The 18,010-nt window shown below is 37.3% G+C and overlaps 2 protein-coding genes across 2 annotated transcripts in view; both read right to left on the bottom strand.

The window, feature by feature from the left end:
• Positions 1–2,373, bottom strand: part of LOC135206829 (sphingomyelin phosphodiesterase-like) — a 126,398-nt gene extending 124,025 nt beyond the window's left edge. The window contains exons 1-3 of the mRNA XM_064238319.1: positions 2,256–2,373; positions 1,585–1,720; positions 440–602 (exon numbers count right to left, since the gene is read on the bottom strand). Coding sequence (XP_064094389.1) covers positions 440–602; positions 1,585–1,720; positions 2,256–2,298 — 342 coding nt within the window. The 5' untranslated portion in view covers positions 2,299–2,373. The remainder of the gene's footprint in view (positions 1–439; positions 603–1,584; positions 1,721–2,255) is intronic.
• A 1,968-nt stretch (positions 2,374–4,341) lies between these two features.
• Positions 4,342–15,435, bottom strand: LOC135206923 (sphingomyelin phosphodiesterase-like). The gene is made up of 13 exons (XM_064238420.1): positions 15,303–15,435; positions 14,694–14,826; positions 14,022–14,184; positions 13,110–13,265; positions 10,837–11,072; positions 10,051–10,209; positions 9,004–9,198; positions 7,837–8,004; positions 7,219–7,337; positions 6,673–6,746; positions 5,947–6,026; positions 4,918–5,025; positions 4,342–4,703 (listed from the first exon to the last, which is right to left on the bottom strand). The coding sequence occupies exons 1-13, from the start codon at positions 15,343–15,345 to the stop codon at positions 4,544–4,546; spliced, it is 1,794 nt and encodes a 597-aa protein (XP_064094490.1). The 5' UTR covers positions 15,346–15,435; the 3' UTR covers positions 4,342–4,543.
• Positions 15,436–18,010: the final 2,575 nt, after the last annotated feature.

Genomic DNA, 18,010 nt, shown 5'->3' with positions numbered 1-18,010 from the left:
TACGTGTGAACGTCCACAGGTGTTCTGTTATCAGATGTGAGAAAGTGACCTTCATCTGTTTATTCTCCCAATTGTCCGATTTCATTTGAATTTTCTAGTACCATACCGAATCTGTTAGACTCAGCTTAAATTAAATCATCCATAATGGATTCAAGAAGGAAAGAAAAGGCGCCTCAGTGGCGTGGTCTGTTTGGTCTTGGCCTGCCGCAAAAACTCGAGTTCGATTCTCGGTCATTCCACTGCCGAGCCAGAGATGTGTAGTTCTGGTGATAGAAGTTCACTCCCGACGTGGTTCGGAAGTCACGTAAAGCCGTTGGTCCCGTTGTTGAATAACCACTGGTTCCACGCAACGTAAAAGCAGCAAACAAACAAAGAAGGAAAGAAGACTGAACGTGTATTACATTCACGAACCCAAATGCCTGGAAATGCTCTTACATACCCCCTCCAGTTTGACCATCCCATCGCAAACGTCTTGAGGGAAGAGTTGGAGCTCACTGCAAACCAAGATAGCAATTTCATCGATGGTTTCTACCGGTAGTCCATAGGCATAGGCCTCTCTCAAGGCGGCAGCAGTTTCTACACACACTGTGCATAAGGCATCCCTGGGAATAACGAGATATTATTGTTCATATTGGAGAAACAAATCCACAGGTATGTAAATGTACATATATATTACAATTTAAAAACAGCAAAGATAGCTTTCGGGAATTGTTAAGGGGAACCGAACAGGTTCCCGAAAACTCTCTTTGCTGTACTTTAAATTGAAATATATGTACATTCACATACCTGTGGATTTGTTTCTCCATTTGAAGACTCGTGCTACTATGAGGATTTTTTAATTGTTCATATTCTCGTTAAGGAGGTTAAAATTTTTAATGCGTCGGTAGAGCAGAGAACAAACTGGTATTTTTGTCTTCGTGACAATATCTTCAAGTAACTGTTTATCACAAAAAGGATTAGTAGATCAATTCTAAAGGCCTCACCGGCACTTTAATCGTAATTCCGTAAATCTGCGTTGTGGTTTTTAAGAAATGTGTATTACAAAGCTCTCTGCATGATTCATTTTGAATAGCTAGTTGAAAATTTTTTATAACAAGAGATTGGTCAGTATAGTACCACGGGTTTTCTATGTAAAAGTTTCTGATTACCACTAAATTTGCCAATTATTCACAGAAACATGTTCTCTCACTGCTCTACACTTAATCATACAATCAGATTTTAATATCTATAATCCTTATAAACACTATTGAATACAGAGCTTTTAAGGATTATTTGGAAAAGACAAATATCGTCTATGTAGCAACCCATGCCTCCTTAAATCAGTGTTGCATTCGAAAACTGGTCACAGACTTACCAAGGCTTCAGTGGCGTGGCCGGTTTGATCTTTGCCTGCCACCTCGGTGGCCGCGAGTTCGATTCTCGGTCATTCCATTGAGTGGTCAGAGATGTGTATTTCTGGTGATAGAAGTTCACTCTCAACGTGGTTTGGAAGTCACGTAAAGCCGTTGGTCCCGTTGCTGAATAACCACTGGTTCCATGCAACGTAAAAACACCATACAAACAAACATAGAAACACAGACTTACCGTTGACGCTCATCGTTTGGGGTCATGAGGCTAAGAAACAGATCCTCGAGGCGTTTTGATAAATAACTGTTTTGCAAAACGGGGTTGTTTTCGCAAATGCCGCTAGCCAAAAAACAGTTCTGACTTAGCATCGCAACTGGAAGAGAAGAAATAAGATACAAGGAACTTTTATTATCTCTCTCTCTCTCTCTCTCTCTCTCTCTCTCTCTCGTACAAATGTTTTAAAATAACTGAGCGTGTTTGATATCTATTGGCTTTCCAAATCACTTCGAATTTCGTTTGTTTTCTGAAGCAGACTGGTATATATGATTATATATATACATATATATATATATATATATATATATATATATATATATATATATATATATATATATATATACACGTGTGTGTGTACGTATATCATTGTGTACGCGCATATAATTATATGAAATACCAGTTTATTATTTCTACGTTGCTCCTCAGTTCGGGCTCAATTAATCACATAATATCCGTTTAATCTCATGACTAAAAATTTTGAAAATATCTTCTGAATTATTCGAAACACAACAAACTCGACACAGATGTGCTCATCCGCCATTTATATTCCATGACTTTGTGTTATTAGTCACTGTGATCTCTTTAATCCAAAATAAGGCGTAAGTTAATTATTTGCCTATGGAAATACTCACCAAATATGACTCCGAGGAGCCAGTGCAAACTTCGCCCATCCATGACTTTCCAGAACTAAGCGTCTGTCCTCAACAGAAGGCAAAATGTTTGTCTTAGAGCTCTATCACTTTATCTGTTACACTCTTGATTACGGATTCATTTATTTCTGTTTCTTTTTTTTTTTGTTAAATTTATATCTTATCACGGTGTTACTAAACAATGAACGGTAAAAATGAAATTTTTTCTATCCTCCACCAATGGCATAAGATTGCAGACCTTGTCATTTTATATATATATATATATATATATATATATATATATATATATATATATATTATATATATATATATATATATATATATATGATATATATATATATATATATATATATATATATATATATATATAATATATATATATATATATATCATATATACATATAGTATATATATATATTATATATAACATAGATATATATATATATATATATATATAGTATATATAATATATATATATATAATAAGTATAATATATATATATGTACATTATATAAAAGTAAGATCAGTTCTGTTGACAACAAAAAGTAAAACAGCAAAGGAGTTTAATCGATGCCATTGTAAAAAAGCAATGGTTTACCATCACCCAACGAATCGGTAATTTGATTTTCTTGTTTACTGTACGTGAGAGAGTTTGGTCACTGTTGCACGGCGGGCGGTTGAAAGGATGGCTCTAAAGTAACCTTGTCAACGACACTCTGACTTAAGGGTGGCCACGCTCCAGTGAGCAGAAAGTGGTACTTTAGTGATTAGAGATAAATCCAACTAATAAACCGGGCTTCAGTGCAAATTTAAATCGTCCATTTAACACAGATAATTCACTAAAGGGAATCAGAAGAAAATATACAGGAACCAACTATAGAGCAGCGTGTCACTACAACTTACTGTACAAGTATCAATCTCAATAGCAAAGTGCCACAAAACTTACCACAAGTTACTGTTCAAGTGGATGATGCTGTAGATATGCGCATAAACCTTACAGGATTAATCTCGTCAGTAAAAGGAGCATAGGATGCTTGCAAGGGATTTGTACAAAGGGGAAATATAGAACACTCTTCACAAAAGGGTCCGGGAGTACTAGACCGGATATGGCACTGGCAATAGCAAAGGGTGGCACCGTTGACCTTACATGTGACTCACATAACAAGCATTCGCAATCGGATATGAGCGCCTCAGTGGCGTGATCGGTATGGTCTTAGCCTGCCACCTCGGGCACTCCACTGAGGGGTTTGAGACGCGTATATTTATGGTGATAGAGGTTCACTCTCGACGTGGTTCGGAAGTCACGTAAAGCCGTTGGTCCCGTTGCTGAATAACCACTGGTTCCATTCAACGTAAAAACACCATACAAACAAACATCGTCTATGCAATGCAAGGAAATGCTGCAACAAACGAGTGGGAATACGAGTAATTTGGAATACACTAAGCAAAAGGAATACTTAAGCAAGCAAGTCATTGTTACACTGGTATTGAACACTGAAATCGTATCACTGATGAGTCATCAAGATGTTTAAATTTGTAGGACGAGGCGAAACAAGATGTAAAAAATTTCGTAAATCTAGCAGACCAGATCGAAGGAAAAACATTGGTAGCGTTTTATTTATTTATTTTTTTTTTATGAAGAATCTGTACTTGCTATGTGAAAGTGCTTGAAATCTGAGCTAAACGTAAGGCTAAAATTGAGGTACTTTATTACTATTAGGTAAGGGTGAAAATCATCGTAAAAAAATACACACACATACATACATACATACATACATACATACATACTACATACATCATACATACATACATATATATATATATATATATATATATATATATATATATATATATATATACGTATATATGTATGTATGTATATATATACATATATATGTAAGTGTGTGTGACACAGAAGACCAAATTTTAGCAGTATTGAGACCTTGATTTGGGAGACGAAATATAATCTGAACGTTTATGTATCAGTAAGTCCTTTAGCTTTTTTTTTTTTTTTTAACCCGTATTATCCAGACATACATCGTAAGGGAGCGTAATAAAGCATTATGCGGAATCGTTTAAGGTTTATTCATGATAGATTCTTTGTTTACATTTATGAGAGTCTGGCATCAATTGCCATCGTATAAATGGCTCTGGGACATTTTTTTCCCCTTTCCATTATATAGACAGACAATCTTTTCTACCTGTTAGAAATCACATCTTAATGAGTGAGTGAGTGAAAGGAGTACCAAAATGGCGACAAGAAAATATTCCTAGTAGTATCCTCCATCTATGATCGCTTCGATTCTGTGGCAGGCGTCACTGATATCATGGTGGGTATTCACGATGCCACAGAGCTCGCTCTTGTGGCAAGCAGGATCCTCGGGGCAAGTAAACATCTCAGCTGGCTCCAGGTCGTAGTTGTGCTTGTTTCTAGAAAAGAAATACACAGTAGCGAACAACATACATATAATTATAAGAAGGTCAGTCTCTACCTTGTAATATCGTCAGTAAAGATTTAACTATCTTTTTTTCATAGACTTTTCTAATCTAGAGTTTTATCACTCTTTGATATAAACATAATTTGCTCACCTCAAGGTTTTACCGGTTACATTTGTATTTTGGTCATTTCATAGTCTACACTTACCTCACGTATTGTGCAAACAGGTCCTTATCAGCGGCCATATTGAGGGTCAGCTGATCGACGCTGCCTGCCGTCAAGGTCTGGACTTTGTAAGTCTCCTGGGACGTGTACCTGTTTTAGACAAGTTTGATGAAGTGGAATCCTCATGAGACTTCTGAGTAACTTGACATGCAGCTGCTTACTCTACTCGGTTTTTTATTTATTTTTTTTTATTTGTCCCGCCTGTGGTGTTTGCGTATGGTAACACTGCGTCCCGGGCTTTAGAAAGTTACATTCAGCTTACATTCAACAATAATAACAATACCCTATTTCGAATATTAACGGTGTAATTCGCATACAGTAAATTATTAAAACACTTTTCAGTTGCAAATGTACACCCAGATATCCTTTTATTTACCTAAAAGCCCGGGACGCAGTGTTACCATACGCGATCACCACAGGCGGGTGGACAGATGAAAAAAAAACAGAGTATAGATCAAGATCCCGTGCTGGCATGAGATCAGCTCTTTCATGCAACATCAATCATTTTAAGACGTGAACGCAAGACACTTATGAGACTTAGATATGCAGATACACGCAATACATCAGTCTGGATGTATGCAAGACTCAGAGATAAAGATGCCCATGGGATATCTATAACAAATTGGAGAAACTGAATGTTTAATTAACTCTAATCCACTACAGACGACTGATGTCAACAATATCATCTTACACTGTCTTTGCTCTGCATGTTTGTGGGCGGTGGGGCAGGGGGGGGGGGGGGGGGTATAATAGCAATAAACTGGTAATCAGTCCGATTCCAGTCCCACCGTCACCTCTTCAAGTTTTGCTTTACGAGTCGGTTTTTAAGGACCTTTTTCTTTTTTAATTAAGCCCAAGATGCCAAACAAAGTGAAGCAGTGACTATTTTATCACATTATTTATTCCTTCAGTTGAGTCAATTGTTAGCCTCGAGGTGGCCAATGTAGCTGCGGACATATTTCGCTTTTTAATATCAATGTGAAAAAGCTTCAAGTGAGAATTTTTAATTACCTTTGAACGAATTCCGGAGTCCCTCCTGGCTGGTTGGCAAGAGTCATATTCATCGTGAAGGTCTGCATGTCTATCACGCTCTGGAGAAGAAGAAGAAATTCGTTAAGATCAGAGTCCATTCGTATTTCACGGTTTTGGCTTCATTCATTTATTTTCTTTAGTACAGCAACAATTTCTTATATTCGTCATCTCGCAACTTTTTAATGATACCCGAATCTTCTTTTAAAGTTTTTAAATTGACCATGAAAAAATGTCTTTACTTTATTTTGTTAGACTAAGCTATTAAATATCGGACTGTATTATTTATCTGGCCTTTACTATGATGTAGTAAATTTTTACTTTTATTTTGAACTAAAAACAAAAAAAAAAAAGGAGAACAAGCAAGGTTTATTTGAAAACAATTTTTTTTTCAAAGACAAACTTCTAAATATCGTGTTTTGGCTTTAAAATTACTTTCCATAATTATTTGAATTCGGGACCAGTTAAGAAATAGAATTAACATTTTTTTTCTTAAATAATAAATTTTGATCTCATGCTAAAATTTATCCTGGATGTCGTCAGACTCACAAGTCTGGTGTTTCTGGTTTACTGAATATCCAGCTGCCAAAAGCTGTGGAATTTCAGTTAAAAGTGGCCCCCTCTAGATTGAAGATGTCAAAGTTATACAATGACAACACGTATTTTGTTGTTTGATTCTGTCTACGTAATTCAGCGTGGAATACAAACCCAGGTGGCCTGTTCGTGATTGGCGTCGATTGTGTACATCTTGAAGGCCGGCTGGTGTCTGTCTCTGCAGGACCCTACGAAGAAAATTGGGAATGAGGATCCTAAAAAGGACATTAGAAATGAGGATCCTACAAAAGACATTTCCAATGAGGACCCTATAAAGGACATTGGAAATAAGGACCTTACAAAAGACATTGGAAATGAGGATCCTACAAAAGACATTGGAAATGACTCTACAAAGGACATTGGAAATGAGGCTTCCTCAACACTGGAAGAAATCTTATTGTTATGTCTAAGCCCCTTTAGTTATTATCAATCAAGTTTTTAAATTGCCCCGAGTCGCAAAAAACTTATGAAAGTCAAAGATAATTATACAGATATACAGAATCAAAGGACACTGAAACATCAACAAAAATGAATATATAAATGGAAGAATTATCAAATGACTATGAAAATAATCAGTTTAAAAAGAATCAGCACTCGGAAAAGTATCTAAATATTTAAGTGAAAACTTCGGATGAATGATTTATAAGAAGAGGAACTAACCTTCTGGACCAGTGAACCCGACAGCAACGGGTCTCAGCGTATCCTGCGGGTCGTAAACTACGGTGAAAGCTTCTTTGTGAGTGTGTCCATGGAACATGGCTCTGATGGTGGACTCGTATCTGGAAGAAAACTGGAATTTTCAGTTTTAGCTTTTTTCCTAGGCTGTGAAAATGGCTAAGTAAAAATAATTTTATCAATTAGTTCTATTATTTTAGAAAAAAATATCTGAATAGAAAGTGTATTTCCAGCATCAATGACCTATCTGGTTGTGAAGCCAGTTGTAGTACTATAAATACTACTTTAAATGAACTTATGAAGCTAGTTGTACTATAAATAGGTACCACTTTTATGAACTATGAAGCCAATTGTAGTACTACATATACCACTTTAAATGACCTTGTGAAGCCAATTGTAGGACTATAAATACCACTCTAAATGAACTTGTGAAGTCAGTTGTAGTACTAAAAATACCACTTTAAATGACTGGAAATACTATCAGTACCTCCGCATCTCCCGACTTTGATTTATCTCATTTTTTTAAATGCTATACAAAATGTCTTTAGTACGTTGACCAGAGACAGCGTTAATATAAGGCTAATCACGTATGAATTTCCTCACCTGGTGATGACTTCGTTGAGGAGTTTATTGAATGAGTCAACGCAAGAGCCACCGGGAGGAAAATGCGCCAAGATGTGGACCTTCTCTCCGGCTGCCTCAGCTGCCCCGAGAGTGTCAATCAGCCACTGCAGTTGACCTGTTGGGTCTACGCTGTCAATCAGCAACCACCTGCAGTGAACGGGTCACTAAATGGGAAAACTCCACATGCACATGATAATACTTAGCATTTTGTTTTGGTTTCGACGTGTTTGTATGAGATAAAACTTGGAGTTACGGTTCCTTGCTTGGAAAAATAGTCGAGTATCGCAGATTTACTTATTAATGTTGAAATAACCTTAAGTTTTGGTTAAGAAGCAGTTCATGATATGTGTAACGTGTATCGAGGCTTATAGTCGCATTGGTGTCCGTTTTCTTTGCTTGTTTTATGGGAACACGAGAGCTTCAACCAGCTGTATTTTATAATCATAATATTTTTATGGGCAATACTGTTCAGAATATCCCAAATATAATAATTGTTGAGGGGACCGTTCCATTATTTCTCCATTCCAATGTATCCAAAGATTTTAGGGACATTTAATCCAAAGAACTATCAAGTAGTCAAAGCAATGCGTGCCTTTACAAATTTTTATATCTTCAAAGACTCATGCACTGAATCAGAACAATATTTCTCTGGACACTGGATCTCCAAGCTTTTTTTCCGGCAAAGATAACATCAGACAATCACCAACTCTTAAGTATCATGTTAGACATCACCTATCTTTTGATTTTAAGACCCTCACTAGAAATCTACAGCAGATGAGAATATTACTTCCGTGGGAAAAGACAGTAGACATCCAGTACTGAGAATTCTTGATGCCAGCTAAAATGATAAACAATTTAAATGGGGGGGTGGGGGTGTTGGCGGGGGAGGGGTTAGCATGGAAATTGTTTGAACGAATTCGGAATGAGCCTCATACGGTTTAGATAAACTCATCATTCACCCCATACCTTAACTGCTAACACATACGATATTAACAAACTAATATTCCTCCCCAAATAAAAGTTAGCTTGACTAATATTTGTATTTCGGATGTGATTTTGCAGGGGAGTACCTACATTGGCTCCAGTAAAAGAAGCCAGATCTCCTACTAAAGTAAAGAAGAAGAAGACTCCTCTGCAGCCACTCACCAGTTCTCCACGTCGCAGTAGTTCATGTTGATGGAAACGATTCTGAATCCGGGGAACGGAGAGTGGGAGAAATAACCTCCTCTCAGGATGTCGTCGTGCGTCTCCTCCGGGACCCACGGCGACCACAAAGCCACAGCGGCCTCGTAGAGCCAGTCCATGTTGAAACCATCGCCGTAGACAGCGGGCACAGGAAAACTAGACGCAGAACAGTTTTGTCAGTGAGAAGTTAATGTTTTCGTGAATTTTGCGGTAAGTGGTTTAATAATATATAAATAGTAGCTAAGAAACCCAGGTATATATGTCCTTTTATTCAATTCCGTTTTTGATAACCGACTGTTTGATGATGCGGGAAAGATATATATGAGTAAATGCATAGGCCTAAATTCATTACATTAAAAAAAAACCGAGGTGATATCATGGCCAGGAGGTGTGCACTTTATGGTGCTCGAGGAGAGGTCATTCATCCAACAACTGACTTCATTGATCAATAGCGAATGTAGACTGACAGTGTCATGGACGTAGTATACCCGCTACTATAGGCCAAAGAACTGCAGGTGAATACAAGCATTGTAATAATGTGTGTGCTTATAGCACTTTTAGGAGTAATCATTACAATTGCATATTGAAATCCCCTGGCCTAATCAAAACCGAAAATTCTTGACCAATGGAAATGACGCAACTTCAAAATGGGTCACATGAAGTCCTGCAGTAACTGGTCTCTAGTTTGTCATTTAAATCGATATCTAATTTTCTGAAATTTCCATGTGGATCAATCCCTTCTTTATAGCCAGGTTGATATATTACACAACAAGCTTTATCATCTAGATGCTATTTTACAAAATTAACATCGTTCTGTTGATGGAAATACTAAAATCCAGCACCCGTTGTCTACATAAAGCTAAAGAAAGGAAAACTAGTATTGTCGAGTCATCACAGAAATATGGAATATGGTATAATGATAAAAGAAGTTTATTATACAATTCATACCCCACAAGGCAGGCAAAACTCTAGTAATCAGTCTTTTCTTCTTGATATTTTGTATTGTACCTGTTTACTGGAGCGCCCTCGTGGTTCCCCAGACAGTTAAAGACTGGTGTGTCAGGCATGTGCTTACGCACGAGGCTCAGCGTGGCGTTCATACTTTCGACGTTCTTGGCTTTCGTCTGCTCCCAGACGTCGTGGGCAGGCATATCTCCCGTCAGGTACCTGGAAGAGAACTCAGATGGGATAATTGGGAAGAAGGAAAGGAACGAAGGCTGCGGTGGAAACATGTAGAGGAGAGTGATGCAGATAGAGGCGCCTGGTTGAAGAAGATCTGAGGACGATGTGTAATCGAGCCATGTGGAGGAAAACTGTTAGAAACATCGACCCCCCATATAAGTGGGAGAAAATGAACAGAAAGAAAACTGCAACATTCTTACCTCTATTTATTTTAATATCTATTCGATTTTTAGGACATTTGATGAGCTTTTAGGAATGCTTCAATATTTTATAAGACTAATGTAGTTATAACGTTAGTCTTGGAAACAAAAGCAATCACTGAATATTATGAATACCTCTATTAATATTAATATCTATTCGAATTTTAGAGCATTTGACGAGCTTCTAGGGATGCTTACAAATTTCATAAGACTAGTGTTGTTATAACGCTAGTCTTGGAAACGAAAGCAATCACTGAATATGATGAATTCAAAGCACTCACACGAGATCCGGTTTCAGCAAAGGTGCCTTTGACGAGCTTCTAGGGATGCTTACGAATTTTATACGACTAATGTTTTTATAACGCTAGTCCTAGAAACGAAAACAATCAGTCACTGAGTACAAACCACTCACACGAGATCCGGTTTCAGCAAAGATCCCTGGTGGATGAGTTCGTCCAGGGTACGGAGAGGGATGTCGCAGTTGTTCTCAGCGCCCCAGTGCCCTGCTGCTGGTTCTCCCGGTTGAGGTTCCCCGTACTTAAATCTGCAGCACATAGGGTAGCCACAGTCAACGGCGCTCCCTTCGTCGTATTGCAGATCCGTGTGGGAGTCGGTGATGTGCAGGATTCGAAGTGTGTTAGCTGCTGGCTGCACGGAAAAATTAACGGATTTTTTTTTTTTTTTTAAGACCTGTTTGATGCTCTCGTGAAATGAGACATATTTATAATGTGATTTAATGTTAGTATTTTTTTTTTTTTAATAATACAGCTTTGCTTTATTTGTCATGATATAATAGTTATGTTCATGTCATCGGGGATATTTCAAAAAGATATCTCAGATTTATTGGCGCCTAAAGCTCAAATTTTAGTTTAGCATTAGACTAAAACTAAGTTTATGAATGATTTACAAAGACTACTATAAGATTCAGGGCCTCTGTAACACGGTTTTTTCGCAATAACTTTTTATCTATGCATTTCATAGATATAACGCTTATTCAGAATACATATTATATCAACACAAATTTTGAGTGTATTCTGCACTACGTAGGTTGAATAAATTTGGTACTTACAATGTAAAAGTGACCCTTTTTGAAGACGGGCCAACAACTTACTCAGAGAAAAGGTTTCGAACGCGCTCGTTACGTAACTTATGACATCATTTCTTCCTTCTTTCTCGATGGATGATTGGCTATACGTAACGAAGGCTAAACCTCTGGCAACAATGACAAACAAATTTAAATACAAGCAAAGCAGTACACCTTTATGAACTCTGGAACCTCTACACTGATAATTGTCATAATGAACAAACCAACAAAATATGTTAATAAATACAAATACACTTCGATTATGTTAGTCTAACTCCCAAAATAAGTTTCCAAAGAAATTACAGTCTACTTTATAGGTCGCAATCAGATTGACAAGATGTAGGGAATAGTTGGTAATTACCAAAAACATAGTTGACAAGCTTGATTTGATAACTGCTATATCCAATTTCAAGCAATTTTTATTTATTGGCTATCTACCTATTTACTGAAAAAAATAGCCGGTACCGTATATTGGCTTTAAACCTTCACCAATAATTATCGTCAGAATGGTGACTTCATGAGGCTCCACCCACTTTCGCCTCGTTATAATTCAGGATAACACTGAAGGCTACCATGGGCATTGTTGGATTAGAACATTTAACTTCTGGCTATAAAAACTAATTTCTCGAATAGTTGTAAGAAGTGCTAAATGATCCTCAAGGATCCCAGCAGTTGGTTTTAATTCATGTATATTACTGCTATACTGTTGCGGCACTACTGCTACAGTAGTATTACTACGCTAGCACTGATACCCCACCCACATCTATGTATCGTTCCGCCATTCATAAAGTCTTTGGGTTTCAGAGCCGATGTAATTTCTGTCTGGTGGATGGGCGGGGCAACATTTAGTCAAAAGGTGTTTGTTTACCTAGTTTACGTAATGAATGTTTTTCGACTCTTGGCTCGTAATCATTGGCCATGGCGTCGGCTAGATCATTTTTACTCTATAAAAATTAAAACTATCGGGTTTAGGTTATTGCTAATGCTGACAAAATTTGTGTGTGGTTGTAAAATATACATATGTCAACTTTCAGCTACATCCGATGCTTTGACAAGGAGCAAAGTCCAAAAAACCGTGTTACAGAGACCCTGAATCTCATAGTAGCAGACAAAACCACTTGAATGGTATCTAGTACGTTCTTTTGCTGTTGTTTTAGATTTAGCTGGCCTTATGCCAGCACGGGCTCTTGCTCCTTGAGCAGCCCGTAATCTAATACGTGTACCTAAATCAAAGGCAACGAATATTCAAAATGCATCTGGCAACTATAGTAGATTCACATCAACCGTGCATTTGATGTCTAGGCCAGTCCCTTACGACGCTCCTGATTGGCAGGAAGGATGTGTGTTCCACTTCTCCTGGGGATACTTTTGAAAGACGCTATCCCTCAGAAGAGGTGGAACATAGATCCTACCCATGTGAACTCTCGAGAGAGACTGAGAGTTTCCAAACATGTGATTAGCTTATCAACAGCCAATCAGGAGCGTCGTAATGGACTGGCCTAGACATCAAATGCACGGTTGATTTGAATCTACTATTGTGAAGAATTTGTCAGACGTCGAAGGAACCTAAGAAGATGAATTATTCTGCTTTGGCATCTTACCAAAACAGGCTCTGGGTCGTCAGGCAGCGGTTTACCACCGGGTATCGGCAGCGTCCAAGGACTTAGTTCCCGTTTGTCGCAGTGACCCTGCAACATTATGCCGCAGACGGTTTCGAGATCATACTGCGTCGCGTTTAGGATGTACAGGACGTTCTCCTGGAGAAGAAAGATATGAATATTTTTTTTTACCTTTCTGTGCTCGTCAATTATTCTCTTCTCTTCCGTCCCTATGCACTGACATAAAGAGGATTTATTGGGCATTTGTCTTTTTGTTATTTTTTTTAATGAACCATAATCATTAAGATAAAGCGATCCTTAAACATAAAGATCATTCTCTCCTGATTTCATGATTCATTATATCTTACTCTATATTGGGAAATTCAAGAATGCTAAACTGATGAGATTTCGTGAAAAGGATAAGATAAAAATAAACGTAAAATATACGATACAATCGATACATTTCAACGATATATGAATTTCTGATTAAATACCATAACTAAAAATTGCTGATTGTGTCTTTCTTTCTGTCGTCGACGCGTTTACAAATCTGGGAGTATATGAGAATTTCCACAGGTGCTGTTTTATCAAGCGGGTGTCCTAGACAGCAAGGTAACCTTGAGAAGTTTCTGAATTTGAATCATGAAAAAAAAAGACCAGCTGTTTAAAACCCCACAGCGAAAAGTAAACACATCATTAAACCTTTAGATTTGAGTATATTCAAGTAACTATCCTATGAATCCATAAGATAAACAACTGTAAAAGGTTCAAGTAGAGGAGGGAAAAGAGTATAGTAGATCTGAGTATTAATTTAAGTTTTTGCTTTTCGAATGAATTAGGATTACGACGACAGCACTTCAAAGAAAGAGCAGGGAGATTAGTTTGTTTAGGAGTTAGTCCGATGTTTTCACCTACCGCTTCCAGCTTGACCATCCCATCGCAGACATCATGAGGAAAGAGATGTAGATCGCTGCAGATGAGAATGACGAATTGCTCGATCACGAATTTGTGCGTCCCAGAAGCATACGCTTCCCTCAGGATCGTCGCTGCATCCACGCACACGGTGCACAGAGCATCCCTAAGGAAGAAAAATATAAAAAAAGTTAAGTATATATTAGTTTAACCAGACCACTGAGCTGACTAACAACTCTCCTAGGGCTGGGCCGAAGGATTAGACATTTTTACGTAGCTAGGAACCAATTAGTTACTTAGCAACGGGACCTACAGGTTATTGTGGGAACCAAATCATATAGAGATATAAATTTCTAATCACCAGAAATAAATTCCTCTGATTCCTCGTTGGCAGAGCGGGAAAACGAACTCGGACTACCAAATCGGTAGGCGAGCACGTAACTCACTCGTCCAACATGATGAGCATTCCGACCCCACTTCGGGTCCCGACCCCTGATTTGGGAACCCCTTGTCTAACCCAAAAATAAACAGTAAAGACCAACGTTCTGTTAGTTTGAAATGCATCTCTTCAGTTTCTCCACTCATTACAGAAATTAAACGGAACTGTTTGTAGTAAGTCTGCTCATATGCAAAAGATCAAAGACTCCGAAATACGAGAATTCTCCTAAAACTCACTGTTGATATCCATCAATCGCCGAAATAAGTTTGCGAAGCACAACCTCAAGACCACTAGGCGGGTGACTATCTCCTAAGAGGCTCCTTTCGCTGCTTGTATCATTGGCTAGACATCCTTGGCTCAAAATCCCAACTGGAAGAAAATGAATATATTGTTTATCTGAAGATTTAGCCTGTAAATTTACTAGGTTAGATGATGACGTGACTCCTCCCATCTGTCTCTTCTAGGAATTTGGCGTCTTAGAACAGAAGCCTCTTTAGGTAAAGAATACCTAGGAATTCATTCATTAGAGTCAATACCAATAATTTTTTTTTAAATGGTAGCTAGAACCTTTGATGGTCAACGAAGGTATATTATAATGAAATAGAAAATATGATATTTGAGTTATACTGATACAAGTAATAAAACAAAAGGTGGTATTCAAATAGTTATCCCCACTTGATTTAATATAGTTGAAGGCTACGGTACCTTTCCAGGGGTCGCAACATGCTGTTCCGGTGAATGTAACGTGCTAGCCTTAGAGAATGACGTCAGGCAAAATATTATCCCTTTAACCTCCTTTCAAAGTTCTTAAAGGACAAAGTAAGGAATAATAAAGAACACATTACCTAGGAGGGCTCCAAAGAGCCAACGTAGATTTCCACCGACCATGACGATCCTTGGAAGAACAGAAGGACAGGTAGAAAGTGAAGAATGTTTCTTTCTGTTCTTTATCAGTTTATCTGTTGTTTTCAGATGACAGTCCACATTCAGCTGTCTGCTTTCTCACGATTATGTAAGATCTCACTGATTAATTAATGATGGATTTTCGGATGACATTCATTATCTTTCAATCATGATTGTTATTTTCTTTGTCATGCTGTTTGAGGCAATATTTTTCGGTAAAAATTTTATAAAAAGATGTGGGTTTCATAATCATAAGGAAATAATTATTCTAATTGTTTATTGAAATTTCACTTGAAAAAAGTAGTATACATTATATAGTATACGACATAAAAAGGACCGTTATATAAATCTGTATCTTGGATCAAAAATACCTTGAGAATTTTTCTGCGATTTAGTATTATGGGAAAGGTAGTAGTTGGCGTATGATGAAATGAGAATAGACGTTGTTGTGTAATATCAGTTGAGGGAAATCTTCATCGTGCCCAGAGATTAAGTCCTATACCCCCAAGGGGTATGGATACCCACTGTTAACAACCCCTGGATTAAATTATTATTGCTAGCTTATGTAATGCGTAAGTATTCTTGTAGAGACAAACCAAATACTCCATTAATTTCTCACAACGGTTCCAGGATGTGTACACACACACACACACACACACACACATATATATATATATATATATATATATATATATATATATATATATATATATATATATATATATGTAGTGGAACTGCAATGCCAATAATTTAAGTGAAGCAAGATGCGGTAAAGATAAATTACAATGATACATTGCCCTTTTTTTTCAATAATTCCATATTCTGTTCAGCTGAATTCAAGTATTTATGGCGAGAACATCATAGTTATATACTGTATATAAAACATATACAATACATAATGACACCTTTAATTTACTTAAACTGAAAAAAATATATTGTAAACTGAAAGGAAAACGGTTATAGTTAAATGTAATATATAGGGTGGGCCAAAAGTAGCCTCATAGTTAAAACAGGTAATACGCAGTACATTTGTTTTTATTAAACGCATAAAATTTTTCAGACATGAATAACTGGCATATTTAAGAATGAGTGACATGAAAAGGATAAAAATAAGTAGCATGTATTAATGGCACAGTATTAATTTTCTATTGAAGAGTACTTTGAATGAGAAACAGTTCATGAAGTAACTGTGAGGCTACTTTTGGCCCACCCTGTATTATATACACATTTTTCCAGGATTTGAGGGGGGGGGGGGGGGGAGCGGCCCCTCTTGCCCTTATGTGCGGGGGCCCATGTGTTTATAATGTTTGGTGATGTCTTACGTGCAAAATCAATGATCACGTGATTACGTTTGAGTTTCCTGAAGCTTTGCTCATACGGACTCATCAAGCATTTGAGATATTTCACTTTCTCTGTTTCATGGCTTCTGCAGCATTCCTGGCGCCTGTCTAGCCTCTCTGCCCATAGAAAAAAAAAAGTTCCTTTCACTCCGCCATTTCCAGAGTATTAAACTCCTAAAGGTATCTACAAAGCAACACTTTCATTCCTTATATATCCATTACGATCGCTCGTTCCGCAACCACACTATACTCTGTTTTTTTCCATCTGTCCATCCGCCTGTGGTGTTTTTGTATGGTAACACTGCCTCCCGGGCTTTAGATAGTTACATTCAGCTCACATTCAATAATTATAATAATATCCTATTTCGAATATTAACGGTGTAATTCGCATACAGTAAACTATTAAAACACTTTTCAGTTGCAAATGTACACCCAGATATCCTTTTATTTAACCTAACACTTACACACATCGTAATTATTTACCGGGACGCAGTGTTACCATACACAAACACCACAGGCCGATGGACAGATGAAAAAAAAACAGAGTATAGGTTTCCATTCAGTGGTGAGACTTTGCATTCACTGACATTCACTTTCAACACTGTCTTCGTGCCTTAACAACCCGTTGTTATCTTTACCCACATTATATACAGAACTCAGGCTTGTAAACGAGCAGTATCTTATTGTTGGTTGAGAATCTTGGAAAGTTGTCTGAATTAATGGGCTACTTTACTGGAGATGACTACTTCACCATTTTCTCTATGGAGGGAAGTAAGGGATCACTTAATTAAATTCTTTCGTCTCCTATTTTTTGCAGTTTCACTTCCTCACGTCCTCGTCACAAAGCCAGCAACCCTATATATTTGCGAAGTGTTCGAAGTTCTGTCTGATTCCAGGAAGTGTCTACGGTCGTTTTATGGTCAAGCTTTAAATAAGTAATATCATGGGACTAAATGAAGGTAACGACCTCCAACTTTGAAAAAGGTAATTTTTGATAAGACCAAAAAAAAAAAAAAAAAAAAAAAAATGGAACGTCTTTGCTGCACCTACCAGTACCTCCTAATTTATATCCTGTTTACCCATAAAGAACACGAAATAACCATAAAAATTTGCATTTTTGCTTGTTGATTAACTGATGGTGGACCGGTATTTGAGACGTGTCTCGTTTTATCACTTTCCCAGTTTTTTTCCTTTTTTATTTTTTATTTTTTTTTTTTTTTTTTGCGTAACCATGTGCTACCATATCAAGAGAAAAGGACTTGATTTATGGCTAATCAACCTGATGTTACCTCCATTTAAGAAGCAGGTAT

The sequence above is a fragment of the Macrobrachium nipponense genome, chromosome 31 (assembly GCF_015104395.2).
Source record: "Macrobrachium nipponense isolate FS-2020 chromosome 31, ASM1510439v2, whole genome shotgun sequence".
In the NCBI taxonomy this organism is placed as follows: Eukaryota; Metazoa; Arthropoda; class Malacostraca; order Decapoda; family Palaemonidae; genus Macrobrachium; species Macrobrachium nipponense.
Note: the sequence above shows the minus strand (reverse complement) of the source record. Positions and strands in the feature narration are given on the sequence as shown.